Source organism: Takifugu rubripes, chromosome 1 (assembly GCF_901000725.2).
Source record: "Takifugu rubripes chromosome 1, fTakRub1.2, whole genome shotgun sequence".
In the NCBI taxonomy this organism is placed as follows: domain Eukaryota; kingdom Metazoa; phylum Chordata; class Actinopteri; order Tetraodontiformes; family Tetraodontidae; genus Takifugu; species Takifugu rubripes.
In genome coordinates this window covers 3,565,201-3,577,996 of record NC_042285.1, presented here as the reverse complement: position 1 = coordinate 3,577,996, position 12,796 = coordinate 3,565,201, and the positions used below count along the sequence as shown (strand labels likewise).

The 12,796-nt window shown below is 44.3% G+C and overlaps 1 protein-coding gene across 1 annotated transcript; it reads right to left on the bottom strand.

The window, feature by feature from the left end:
- Positions 1–1,032: 1,032 nt before the first annotated feature.
- hlfb (HLF transcription factor, PAR bZIP family member b) lies at positions 1,033–10,705 on the bottom strand. The gene is made up of 4 exons (XM_003961140.3): positions 10,241–10,705; positions 8,111–8,449; positions 1,956–2,170; positions 1,033–1,523 (listed from the first exon to the last, which is right to left on the bottom strand). Exons 1-4 carry the CDS (start codon positions 10,368–10,370, stop codon positions 1,308–1,310), a joined length of 900 nt encoding a protein of 299 aa, XP_003961189.3. The 5' UTR covers positions 10,371–10,705; the 3' UTR covers positions 1,033–1,307.
- Positions 10,706–12,796: the final 2,091 nt, after the last annotated feature.

Genomic DNA, 12,796 nt, shown 5'->3' with positions numbered 1-12,796 from the left:
TTACATCCCCAGCCTGGCAATTTTTTTCTCATTCAGATGGCTTTTTTACTGCATTTTGATTTACTTGATTTACATTTGATCCATTCTGCCAAAATTAAGGATTAAATCAGATGAAAAATTATCAGTGTCGACATTTTCTTCTTCTGTAACAGAAAAACGAGCTTCCTGACGGAGCGACCCTGTTGTTCATTCGCTGTCGGTGAACAGGACTTTTTAAAAAAATAACTATTTTGAGGGTCTGTTAGAAAAAGGATTTTTGGCACCAAAAGGCCAGTAAGTGCATCTTCAACATGCCAGAAATGTTTGACATCAACACTGCTGAACCAGCCTGGACTGAGCAGGCAACCGACCAACAGGTGGCGACCACATTCACCTGGTGATGTACACACCCACAGGTGCATTGTGGGAACACACCTGCATTGGGAAAAAGAGGCTGTGAAAGCCATATCTGAAAGGAGGTGTGTGTTTGTCTGTTGTCGTGGAAACGGATGAAAACGGTAATACTTTGATGAAACAGGAAATGACCTTATGTGTTCCACACATGCTCTATTTAACTGCTGTGAACACAAAGCAGCCACACACACACACACACACACACACACACACACACAGATCCTTCACTTCTTGTCTGATTAAAGGCAATTTTATCTTTTGGATCAGTCTGATTCAACGTGTTTGATGTCTTCTGTTCATACCTTTCATTTGAAATGCTTCGAGGATGATTGACACATTTTTAGTGTTTCCTTTGCTGGATTATTTTATTTTTTTAAAGAAACACTATTAAAATGTCAGTCTGCGAACTGAATAAACAAACACTTCTATTGTTTCAAAGTTTTTAAAACCTTTTTTCAACGTCAGTTATTTGCGGTCGTTGCCATTCTTCCGCCTATTTACATTAAAAATTTTGAGCAATATTTACATTTGTGAGATTCACATGAGATCGTTTTAAGTTTTGTGGCCTTTGAAAGTGACATTTCTCAGTCACGTAATAAACAATAATAAACACCTGCTCTGGAAATGATCTCTTTTTCCTTTTCCGGAATCAATTTTTCCGTTAAATTAAGAAAAAACTCGTCTTGTTCTTGGTAGAACAGACCTCCACGTTGGGCTCCAGGAGAGCTTGAACTGTGAAAACAGACTTTGGACAATCAAATGGAGAAAAAATTAAGGCCACATGTGAAGATTCTGGCTCCAAAACCCTAAGCCGCATCTCAAGTATTAATGCTTTATCAGTCATCTTAATGAGATCTTACGATTCTTTGAGACCATTTAACTCAGCTAACAGGTGTGTTGGCAGGTGTGTGACATCACAGTGGACTGTGCTGGGCTTTGTGCTTGGCGAGGATGTTCTTAATTCGACCGAGCTCTTTCCTCAGATCGACCAATTCCAGCCTCAAAGCAGAATTCTCTTTCTCCAGGAAAGCGGCCCGGCTGGCGATCTGGTTCTCTTTCACCCGCCGTGCGTATCGGGAGCGTTTGGCTGCCAGGTTGTTCTTCCTGCGTCGGGCCCAGTATTTGTCATCCTGCCCCAAAAAGGACAAAAGAGGACAGGTTGTGATGAAGGCGATCAGGAGATCCAGAAGCTTCCGTTTTAACAACTAGCTTCACTTTGTAGAGAAAAAGTCACAGCTGAGGAGGAATTTTCCCAATTTAAAAATCAGAATAAAGTGGACAAAAAAGGCGCTTCGAACATTTAAAAAAGGAAGAAAAAAAAAACATTTATTAATTGGACATTTTTCTTAATCCGAGGACACGTAATTCCAGACTACTGAGATAGAAGTCAAATCTTTGATTTTATTGAACTGACGTCACGTCATTGCAAAGGTTTAACGTAGAAGTCTAAAACTTCCGTGCTTTTATTTTGAAGACAATTTAAAGCGACACCCACTTCCTGCCGTCTAGTTTTCCATGGGAAAATTCCTGATCCAGCTGTTTTCCATGAGGCCCACGGTTACCTTCAGGTCCTCTGGGATGAGCACTTTGCGGGCCTTCCTGATCATGGGCTGCGGCTTCAGCTCCTCGTCGGAGAATTTGCATTTGCGCGGGTCAAACATTTCCTTGCCCGCTTCGCTGGACAGAACCAGGTCGGCTGGATCGGGCTCGTACTTCACAGGAACATGAATGGCGGTGGGGTCCATGGGGCTGGGGGTGTCTCTGGAGCTTGGGAGACCTGGAAGAAGAGCGAGCACAGCTGCCACTCAACTGTAATAATATAATAATGTAATAATAGTGACATAGTGGGACACAGACCACCGTGACATGTGACTCGCAGACACGGTCCTGGCCACTGACTGAGATGGTTTGATCCTGATCCTGCTCTACAGCTCAACAAAGAGGAAAAGCACCACTTCACTGCAACTTTAGTTATTAAGCCTCTGTTACAATCGCGAGTGTCTCCAGAGTCTTCCCAACACACCAGGAGTCTGATCCCCAAATATGCAACGATGGCATGAAAACCACGCTTCTAGCAGGAAGGAACCTGAGGAGAACCAGCAGAGAGGATGGGCAGGGAGAGCAAACCTTGCTATGGTTTGGTATCCTGAAGATGTGAGTCTGAAACTGGGCAGATGAGTGGGGTCAAAGGTCATTGTGCAGAGAAAAGAAAAAGACATGTGTGAGGGGACTCACGTTTCCATAGAAACTAAACATCAGACTCCAGCCTTTCTGGTAGCCATCTAATTGGTAGGATGCAAACTTGCTCATTTCTTTGCAGTAATTAGAAAAGAATGTTAATGGTTAATGGTTAATGTTTGCCATTTTTAAAAGAATTAGATCAGATTTCTGATGGTTGCTGCTTCAATACATAAAACACTAAACTTGTTATTTCCCATACATTAATTAATTCATGGCTGCTCGCCACAAACTGTCCTTTTCGGGTGTGAATTTATATGTGACAGCATCTAACCAGAGCTTGAGAGACGCGTCCACACGCAGGAGAAGGAGAAGAAGTTAAATAGGTTGAATAAAAAGAAAGAATAGACAAACAGCAACCAAGAGGTCTTGACGTGACCTCAGTCTCGGATCCTCCTACGTTGGTGCCTATGTGGCCAAACAAGCCCAGCGGTGGTCTGAGCAGCGTTAATTCTTCATGTTTCATTAACCTGTTCCTATATTAAAGCAGCTGAAAGCTCGACATTTACAGAAGACATTAATTAGCACTGATGGTGGTGTTACCCAACAATACAATACAAACTCCAAAGGCAGTGTCAATCAAGTTTCCACCTAAGTTCTAATTTGCTATTTATTGTATTTCTTTCCCATTTGAATGTATTTAGGGTTATTTTGTAACCGCTAACATTGGATGATATTAAAATCCAAATCAAACTGGGTTTTATTGGGTTGTGTGAGCCCCAGTAAGCCACAGCGGAAAAAATGAAAAAATAATTCCAGTCTTGTGGGAACTGCTGAATATATACACACACACACACACACACACATAGCTCATATTGTGACTTACACCATCAAGCTGCCACCATTTAAGGCTCGATTTGTTTTCGAGGGTTAGCGTCATTGAAAGAGTTGCTGTTAGGCCTCAGATAATAAACTGATTCCAATAAGAGAACCCAGAGATGGAGGTCGGAGTTGTCTTCTTTCCTAAAAGTACTACATGGTACTAAAATAGCACTAGTTCTATACATATAGGCAGTCGTGATACCTTATATAACATTGAAGGTTTTTCCATAATGAATGCCTGTTGCCTTTGACCATGAAGATCAAAGCTTTGGAAGATTAACGTTCAAAATTCCCTGAGAATCCCAAACAAAATGTAACTTTTTTGTTTCTTGTCAATCATCATTTCCTGAGAATGTTCGGGACTTTTTGAGCTATTTTGCTGAGAAAAATGGTCGTTGTCACATAACCATTGGTGGAGGTAATAACTAAAATACCAGTAGTATAGCGTAGACTGTATATACAGCACTAAAACAAGGTTACATAATTGCTTTATGATCAAAGCATTGATATAACGCTGAAAATGACCCCGTCTTGCAACACTAGCCCTCCAAAACCTTCCTGGATCCCGACAGTAATCCTGAACATCACTGAAATGTAATCAATTCTTCGTTATCAACATTACCTGAAAATAAACCTGTTCATGCCGTTTAATTAGTTTGCTAACAAACTGACAAACGCAAAGATAATAAACACTAATTGAACTCGTTCTTTTACTTCTGCTTCAGGTTAAACTTCCACATGTTCGCTAAATGGCTGGAGGGCCACGTGCATCCCCGCCCCCTGCTGAATGTGTTTTTTTTTCCTCTCTGACATACAGGTGGATGTGTGTGTGTGTGTGCGTGCGTGTGCATAGATGAATCTCTACACAATCACCGAGATCATAAGTGCATTTGTGCTCCCCGAAGGCCCCACCAGCGTGCCCTTGCTGCCTTAAACGTGACGCCAGCACACAGACAGACGGACACGTGCGCATCCACCGTGTGCAGAGACATGTGCCCTGGTTGTCACATGCACACACTTCACGGCGTGCGTTTCCTCTGTATACAACAGGACATACGAAGGGAACGGATGACGTCAACGCGCGCCGAACGCCAAAAATCTTCCCTTTTTTTCTTGCCTAACGTCATTGGTCTAATTTTCTGGCATATATGGCAACACACCGTGACGTGCCCGGTTGGAGAAGCTCAGACAAAAGGACCGTGCCCACACATAAAGGCTGTGCTCTGTATTCACCTTCAAACAATCAGTGACAAAAGAAACTTCTGCATTTCTCCTGTGGCTTCGACAGTTTAGCGGAGGCTGCGGAGGTCAGGGCTCTCCACACTTGAGGAGCAGGTGCACAGCCCTCGTTTCCATGGCGATCTGCATTCAGAGAAGCATTTTTCTCTTGAGAGTGAGGGGCAGGGTCTGGGTTTGACTGGGCGTCAGTGAGGATGTTGAAGAACATGAGTCATGAGCAAAATGACGGTTAATGAGGACAAATCCCTAAACCTTGACCTGAAGGAAAAGATAAGGAGTCGGCAGTGGAAACGGAAGTCCTGTCCAGCTTTGTGGAGGTGACTTTGGTAGCAATGAGCAGAATATTGACGGCTGAGTGAGAAGAAACAGGAACTCATTAAGAAATTGTGAGTGAACCCTAATCTGAGGATCTCAGCGACCTCCTGACCTTGTAAAGCTGATGAAGATGACTGATGTTGGCTGATGCCTGACTACCCTTTATTCTTGTAAACATCAGGACTACAATCTATAACTGGATCTGGGTAGTGCCCACGCCCCCACCAACACCTCCCTGCTCTGGCCTGTCCCTCACAACACACCAGGTGAGCAAGGCCCTGAACGAGAACAGGAAAGGGCCAGGGTCTGGATGGCATCAGCTCCAGACTCCTGAAGTCCTGCGCAGACCAGCCGTGTGGGATTTTCAGTCACATGTTCAACCTGAGCCTGAAGCTGAGCTGCCACAGCCGTGGAAGACGTCCTGCATCGTCCCAGTGCTGAAGACACCGCACCCCAAGGAGATCAACAGCTACAGGCCGGTAGCTCTGACGTCTCATCTGTTGAAGACGCTGGAGAGACTCATCCTCGCCCCCCTGCGCCCACTGGTAAACTCCTTCATGGACCCGCTGCAGTTCGCCTACCAGCCCAACATCGGGGTGGATGATGCCGTCATCTACCTCTGCAGCACCGGTGTCCCACAGGGAACAGTTCTGCTTCCTTTCCTGTTCACCCTCTAGACCAGGGGTCGGCAACCCGCGGCTCTGGAGCCGCATGCGGCTCTTTGGCGCCGCCCTAGTGGCTCCCTGGAGCTTTTTCAAAAATATGAAAATGTAAATTGTTTTAATATAATTTCTGTAGGAAGAAAAACGTGACAAACATTCTTAATGTTTTCCAATGCTGTATAAATGCGTATAATAAATATTTAATTCCAACATCTCATTATAATGAAAGTTAAACTTAAAGTGGCTATGTGGTGCGTCATTCTCTCCAGGATGCTCATTATGTATTTGTAGCCTACTTATCGTTTGGAAAGTAGGCTAATACAGCTAATATAGACACTTACAGCATGTGTTGCCTTTATTATAAGCCCTATATAAGGCTTTACATTTTTTGCGGCTCCAGACAGATTTGTTTCTTCTTTTTTTGGTCCAATATGGCTCTTTCAACATTTTGGGTTGCCGACCCCTGCTCTAGACCATTGGTGTCAAACTCTGGCCCGTGGGCCAAATTTGGCCCGTAATGTGATTAGATTTGGCCCGCAAAGCCATACCAATTGACTATTAGAGCTGGCCCGCCAGTATTATCACTAAAAGCGCATGTGCTAATACCAGAATGCTCTGCTGGTGTTTTGGTGTGAAAATTCACACTCTACATCAGTTGGTGGTGGTAATGCACCAATTTGTGGCTTGCCAAACACCAAGAAAGAGAAAGTAGTCATAGCGACCTTATCTGCTAATGCTAATTCTTGCAAAACCTCTCTGAAAAATGATTAAAGGACAGGCAGAACAGGTAGGAGGCAGAATATCTGTTTAGATATGTAAAAGACAGATCTCTCTGTGTTGTATGTGTTGCAAATGTTGCTGATGTCCTGTGTTGCTGATGTCTCGTGTTGCTGATGCTTTGTGTTGCTGTCTCATGTTGCTGATGTCTCGTGTTGCTGATGTCCCGTGTTGCTGATGTCTCGTGTTGCTGATGTCCCGTGTTGCTGATGTCTCGTGTTGCTGATGTCTCATGTTGCTGATGTCCCGTGTTGCTGATGTCTCGTGTTGCTGATGTCTCATGTTGCTGATGTCTCGTGTTGCTGATGTCTCGTGTTGCTGATGTCTCATGTTGCTGATGTCTCGTGTTGCTGATGTCTCGTGTTGCTGATGTCCCGTGTTGCTGATGTCTCATGTTGCTGATGTCTCGTGTTGCTGATGTCTCATGTTGCTGATGTCCCGTGTTGCTGATGTCCCGTGTTGCTGATGTCTCGTGTTGCTGATGTCTCGTGTTGCTGTCTCATGTTGCTGATGACTCGTGTTGCTGATGTCTCATGTTGCTGATGTCCCGTGTTGCTGATGTCCCGTGTTGCTGATGTCTCGTGTTGCTGATGTCTCGTGTTGCTGTCTCATGTTGCTGATGACTCGTGTTGCTGATGTCCCGTGTTGCTGATGTCTCGTGTTGCTGATGTCTCGTGTTGCTGATGTCTCGTGTTGCTGTCTCATGTTGCTGATGACTCGTGTTGCTGTCTCACGTTGCTGATGACTCGTGTTGCTGTCTCATGTTGCTGATGTCTCGTGTTGCTGATGTCTCGTGTTGCTGTCTCATGTTGCTGATGACTCGTGTTGCTGATGTTTTGTGTTTCTGATGTCTCATGTTGCTGATGTCTTGTGTTGCTGATGTCTTGTGTTGCTTATGTCTCATGTTTCTGATGTCTCATGTTGCTGATGTCTCATGTTTCCGATGTCTCATGTTGCTGCTGTCTCATGTTTCTGATGTCTTGTGTTGCTGATGTCCTGTGTTGCTGATGTCTCGTGTTGCTGATGTCTCGTGTTGCTGATGTCTTATGTTGCTGATGTTTTGTGTTGCTGCTGTCTCATGTTGCTGCTGTCTTGTGTTTCTGATGTCTCGTGTTGCTGACGTCTTGTGTTGCTGATGTCTTGTGTTGCTGCTGTCTCATGTTTCTGATGTCTTGTGTTGCTGATGTCCTGTGTTGCTGATGTCTCATGTTTCTGATGTCTTGTGTTGCTAATGTCTTGTGTCCTTGATGTCTCATGTTTCTGATGTCTTGTGTTGCTGATGTCCTGTGTTGCTGATGTCTCATGTTTCTGATGTCTTGTGCTGCTAATGTTTTGTGTCCTTGATGTCTTGTGTTGCTGATGTCTCATGTTTCTGATGTCTTGTGTCGTTGATGTCTTGTGTTGCTGATGTAGCTGGGGCTGCTGAAGTGTTTGTATTGCTGATGTTTTGTGTTGCTCCTGTCTCATGTTGCTGATGTCTTGTGTCATTGATGTCTTGTATTGCTGATGTTTTGTGTTGCTCCTGTCTCATGTTGCTGATATCTTCTAGTGCTGATTTGTCTGAGACTGCTGACGTTGCTCATGGCTTCTGTTGCTGATGTTTAAAGTTGCTGGCATATCGGAGGTTGTGTTTGTGTTGCTGATGTTGTCGACGTTGTTCTTACCTGCTCTCGCCGGGCTGCTGTGCAGACAATTGCTGCGTATCGAGGTGGAGGCGTGGTTATTGAGGTCCATCACAAATGCTGCAGGTGTGGGTGTGGCCTGAGAAATATGTGGTTGGCAGGGAGGGGCATGTGGGTGGTGCTGACAGGGGAGGTGCTGGGCGTGGCTTGATGGAATACCATTCTCAGACAGGAACTCCTCCAGGTCCATGTAGTCTAGCTGGAAGTTGTCACCATCATATGGCAGCGTCTTGTCCCAGAGTGTGGGGCCCAGAAAGGCTGACTGGGGGGGATTCTGCTCCTCATCCAGCTTCTTGTCCTTCTCATGCCCTTTACTGAAAACTACACAGTTGAAAGGGAAGAGTTAGAGGTGGTAATAGATGGCCCACAGGCTTCAGGTGAAGTTTTTAAAATATTTAAAATGAAGAAAAGTCCCAATACTGATACTGACAATACTAAAAGCATTCTGAGAAAAGTCAAAAAGGGGTAGTGTTAAATTAGAAGACAGAAACTGACTGACAACAGTGACTGTTGCCCCGAAGAGGGCAACAAATGGGGTAAAAACTGAAACAGAGAGGAGGAGAAATGGAGTGAAGATAACTGGACCCTGGAAATGTTGCTGACAGTGCAGACTCTGACTATCATCATCCTATGATCGTCATCCTGATGGCAGGAACAAAAGTGGTCATGGTCCTTAAAGAACATGGCTGATGATCTGGGAACCAGTGTTGGGGACTCCAAAATGATCTGGGGTTTCACACAGAAGTCATTAATAAACAAGGTTAGCTTTGAATGCTCCTGAAGGCTCCTGAAATAGGAGTGTCAGGATGGAGGGAGGAGCTGCACGACTGGAGTGATTCCAGTAATCTCCAGTAATCTGTGCTGCATTACAGTGATGAAGAACGTGCACGAGGACAGCGGCGTGTTGTCCGGTGGGAACGATTGAGGAGTGAAAATTAGAGCTTTATAAGATTCCAGTAAGACTAGGAATGTGGAGGGTCAGATCTTGAGATAAATGGACGTGATGAAAGAGGGCATGAAAGCGGTTTAGGGCTGCACGCTTAAGCAAGAACAGCCCGATTTCTGTCTTTCAACATTTCTCTTGACAAAAGTTTTTAAGCGTTTTCAGTTATTTCATTGATCTGAAACAGCTGCACAGTGGGAGGAACGGACAGACAGAAGGTTTAATTTGTAAGAATAAGAGCAAAGTCGCCTTGTGTCTTTGAAACATTTCAAAAGATTCTATTTTTAAAGCAACGCGAAAGAGTGACGCCAGACTCCAGATTACAGACACCTTGTGACCCTGGCTAATCCTACAGTCCACTGTGCGGCTCCTGTCTAGAAAACTGCATCTTGCAGTGTCTTGCAGTGCGACTGGTCAAAGTGTTTGCGGAAGGAGGACATGAATATTGTAGGCACAAGCGATAATGACAAGAAATCCACAGGGAGCGGGACTATGAAAACAGTCCGGCACCCAGCTCTGTTCTGCCAACCTTGAAGCAACATGCTGACAATTGTGAGTCCTTAAACACAACATCAGGGATCTATAAAGTCCCTCGTCCAATGTCCCTGCCAGTGGTTACAATCCTATAGAATTGAAGACATAGTTTATTTACACATTAGATGTCTGCAGAATAATCATATTAATCATCCGTGTTGTTAGTGTCCTAAAAATTCAATTATTTAATATGTTGACTCAAACCATGAGGACAGAAAACTTGATTAATGCTCATATGACAGTTTAATTAGAAGGGAAAAGTCAGCTGATTGTGTCAAGCTGTGTCAAGAAACTAAATGTAATTTAATTTGAAAGCTGATGTTTATTTCCCCACCAGATATTTGAAATAGAATTTTAAAAAAAAAAAGACTTTTAGAAGGATTTTACGCATTCAACATGACGCACGGCACCGAACATGAGCGATCGTTGAGGCGCAGCTGTTGAGACAAGAAAGTTATCGATTACTTCTGTGAAGCCAGAGCCAACTGACTGTCAGCCAAAGTTTGTCACGGTGAGCAGGTTCTGTTAAAACGGAGCTGCTACTCGGAACACGCCAACATAATGAAGTTTCGCCTACACAGCGTCACACAGGCACCCCGCGGTGACCGACAACGGTCACTTCCGGCCGGGCTCACCGTGGTGGTGCAGCGGCAGCTTCTGCGGGGTCTCCAGCAGAGACTTCAGTACTCCGTGGGTCGCCGGCGGCAAGAACCCGGGGATCACAGCGGATGGCCGGGTCATTTTCTCCATTCTGCCTCCTTGCATCGGTTCCGAAATCAGCAGAGAAAGAGGGAAATTGACAGCGCGGATGGGCGGAAGTCCTCAGCCGCCACCAAAACAAAACACACGAGACACACGAGCGGTGATGACTGAGGTGGTCCGCCGGACCTTTTCTCCAAGGAGAGGTCCGGGGTCTCATTAATATTCATGAGGAGCCCTCATCCGATTGGCCCGTTGGCCGGTATGATGAACCCGGGAATCTCAGAGGAATATCGATCACATCGCCAGAGGTTATGCAAAACCAATTTACTTTTTTTTCCCCCTACAGTTTATTCCCAACAAGCTTCCGGCCGCAGTCAGTCACTTAAGTGCCATTAAATGGATAGATATAGCTGAAGAGCAGTGCGAATTAGAGATCCACAGCCTTTTTTTTTAGGATTAAATAATGCTATTAAATAATGCTATTAAATATTGCGAGACTACATAGCAATATAAAGTATGCTTATGTATCTCATCGTTACAAAAGCATACTCAAAATCGCTGTAAACAGCAAAGAGAGAGGGGGCGGTTTGTTCGAGGTTTTGCTGCTGCTAAAATGACTTCAACATTTTCTTTATTGAAATGTTTGATATATTTTCTGTGTTCCATTTTGAATAAAAATTTCCAAATCATTACGTTTGTAGCTACAGTTTACGTAACGTCCCGCCGTTTTGCAACCGCTTTTCTTATGCAAGTGTTAATGTAATAACTACTATCTGACATTTCAGTGAGGACAGAATGGAGATGCTTGAAACTATCCCGGAAAACGCAAATGCCTATCTACTGTTAAAGGCCAGCTCCATTTACAACAAATATTATGTATTATCAACTCACAACTTCATTTAATATGTAACTGGTGGTTGCTTCTAGCAGTAAGTGTAATTTAGGTTGTTTGAATATATATAGTGATAGGTTTATATTAAAGTAGTCAGTTAGATCTGATGGATAACTTGTTCACCCACGCCCGCTCCTCGCTCTCCATTGAATTACGTGGTCACGTGACAGGGCTGGCCCGACCCATTTTTAACCAATGGCAGGGTCCTCTATCCAAAACCCCTCCCACTATCATGGGGCTTCACGGGGCCACGCCCCCGCGCTCAAGAGCACGCCCATTTATCCATCTTTGCCTGCATTTCTCTCGCCATAGCAACAGTGGTTGCTACAGTAAGTGATGAGTGATGGATGAAAGTGGGACGTGACCTTCCAGCTGTGACACGCCTGAGTGCCGGTCTCATATTTCTGTTTTGGGGATCACAAATATTGGACGATTGTTGATGAGGTTTTTAGCTTCTTTGCAAAACTGAGGAAGAAATGTTGGAAATGAATTAAATAAGCTTGAAGCTTTTCCGATTCTTTAATTTGACCGCTCACACTTTTTCTTTATTGTAGTCAGCATCAAAACTCATGCTAATTATAACACTTTATAATGTTATTTGCTCATTCATTGACCCAATATTATTTCTATGTTTCTTCATCAATATATAAATGGAAGGCATTTGCTTCTATTGACATTTTTTTTCATGTATTCAAAAACATTATTTGACTCATTCTTTCGAAAAAGGTCTTTGGTCAGAGGACGATCTACTGTGGTGCAGCATAAACAACAGAAAGCACAAAAGAAAGAGACAGAGGTGAAAAACAGTGACACGCCAGTGTTTATCATAAAAATGGGTGTGTGGATTTTTTTTAAAAAGCAGAAATTACACAGTGTTTGTTTTTCACAGAGAGAATGTCTGGTATGAAATGACGTCATGGAGTCCTTATCGCAAATGTCGATTTCCTGAAAGGATCTACTGTTAAACTTCTAGAAGAGTTAATGGTGACTTTCCCGATAAATCGTAATCACGCCACTGATGTTTGAAGGCCAGGATTTTTAGTAGAACCTCAGTACGGTCATTGTTCGGGGTTCAGGGAATTCGGTCTGTGACCCTTTACACTGTTCTCGAACCCATCACGTCACGTGATTGAGCAACATGGCTACAGTCAGCCACCAGGGGGCACCACGCTCACTACAGGAGGCAGTTCTAGCTCTCTTCCTGCACCCTCCAACTCTTAGATTTCACCTCCAACACCCTAATTTTTTCACCTGCAGAAGTTCTCTGATGCCTCTGCGATGATTGGGGACGACAAGGAGACAACCAGAGTACTGATGCAGGGCTTTGTGGACTGGTACCAGCAGAATAACCTCCAGGTGAAGGCAAGGAATCAGCGAGAGAATCAGCTCCAGCGAGCGCCTTCAACAAAAACGTTGACGTGTATGTAAAATGGCCAGATGGTGGCGCCAACTGGGGTCGGAGAGGTAAAACTGCCCCAGTTGGTCGATTTAAATGAAGAATACGGGAAGAATGTAGAAGAATATTTCACACTGCTGATGCACGTCACACATGAGTGTGTGGAAGCAGTACAGCTCGCCTACATATCGGTCTCAACAG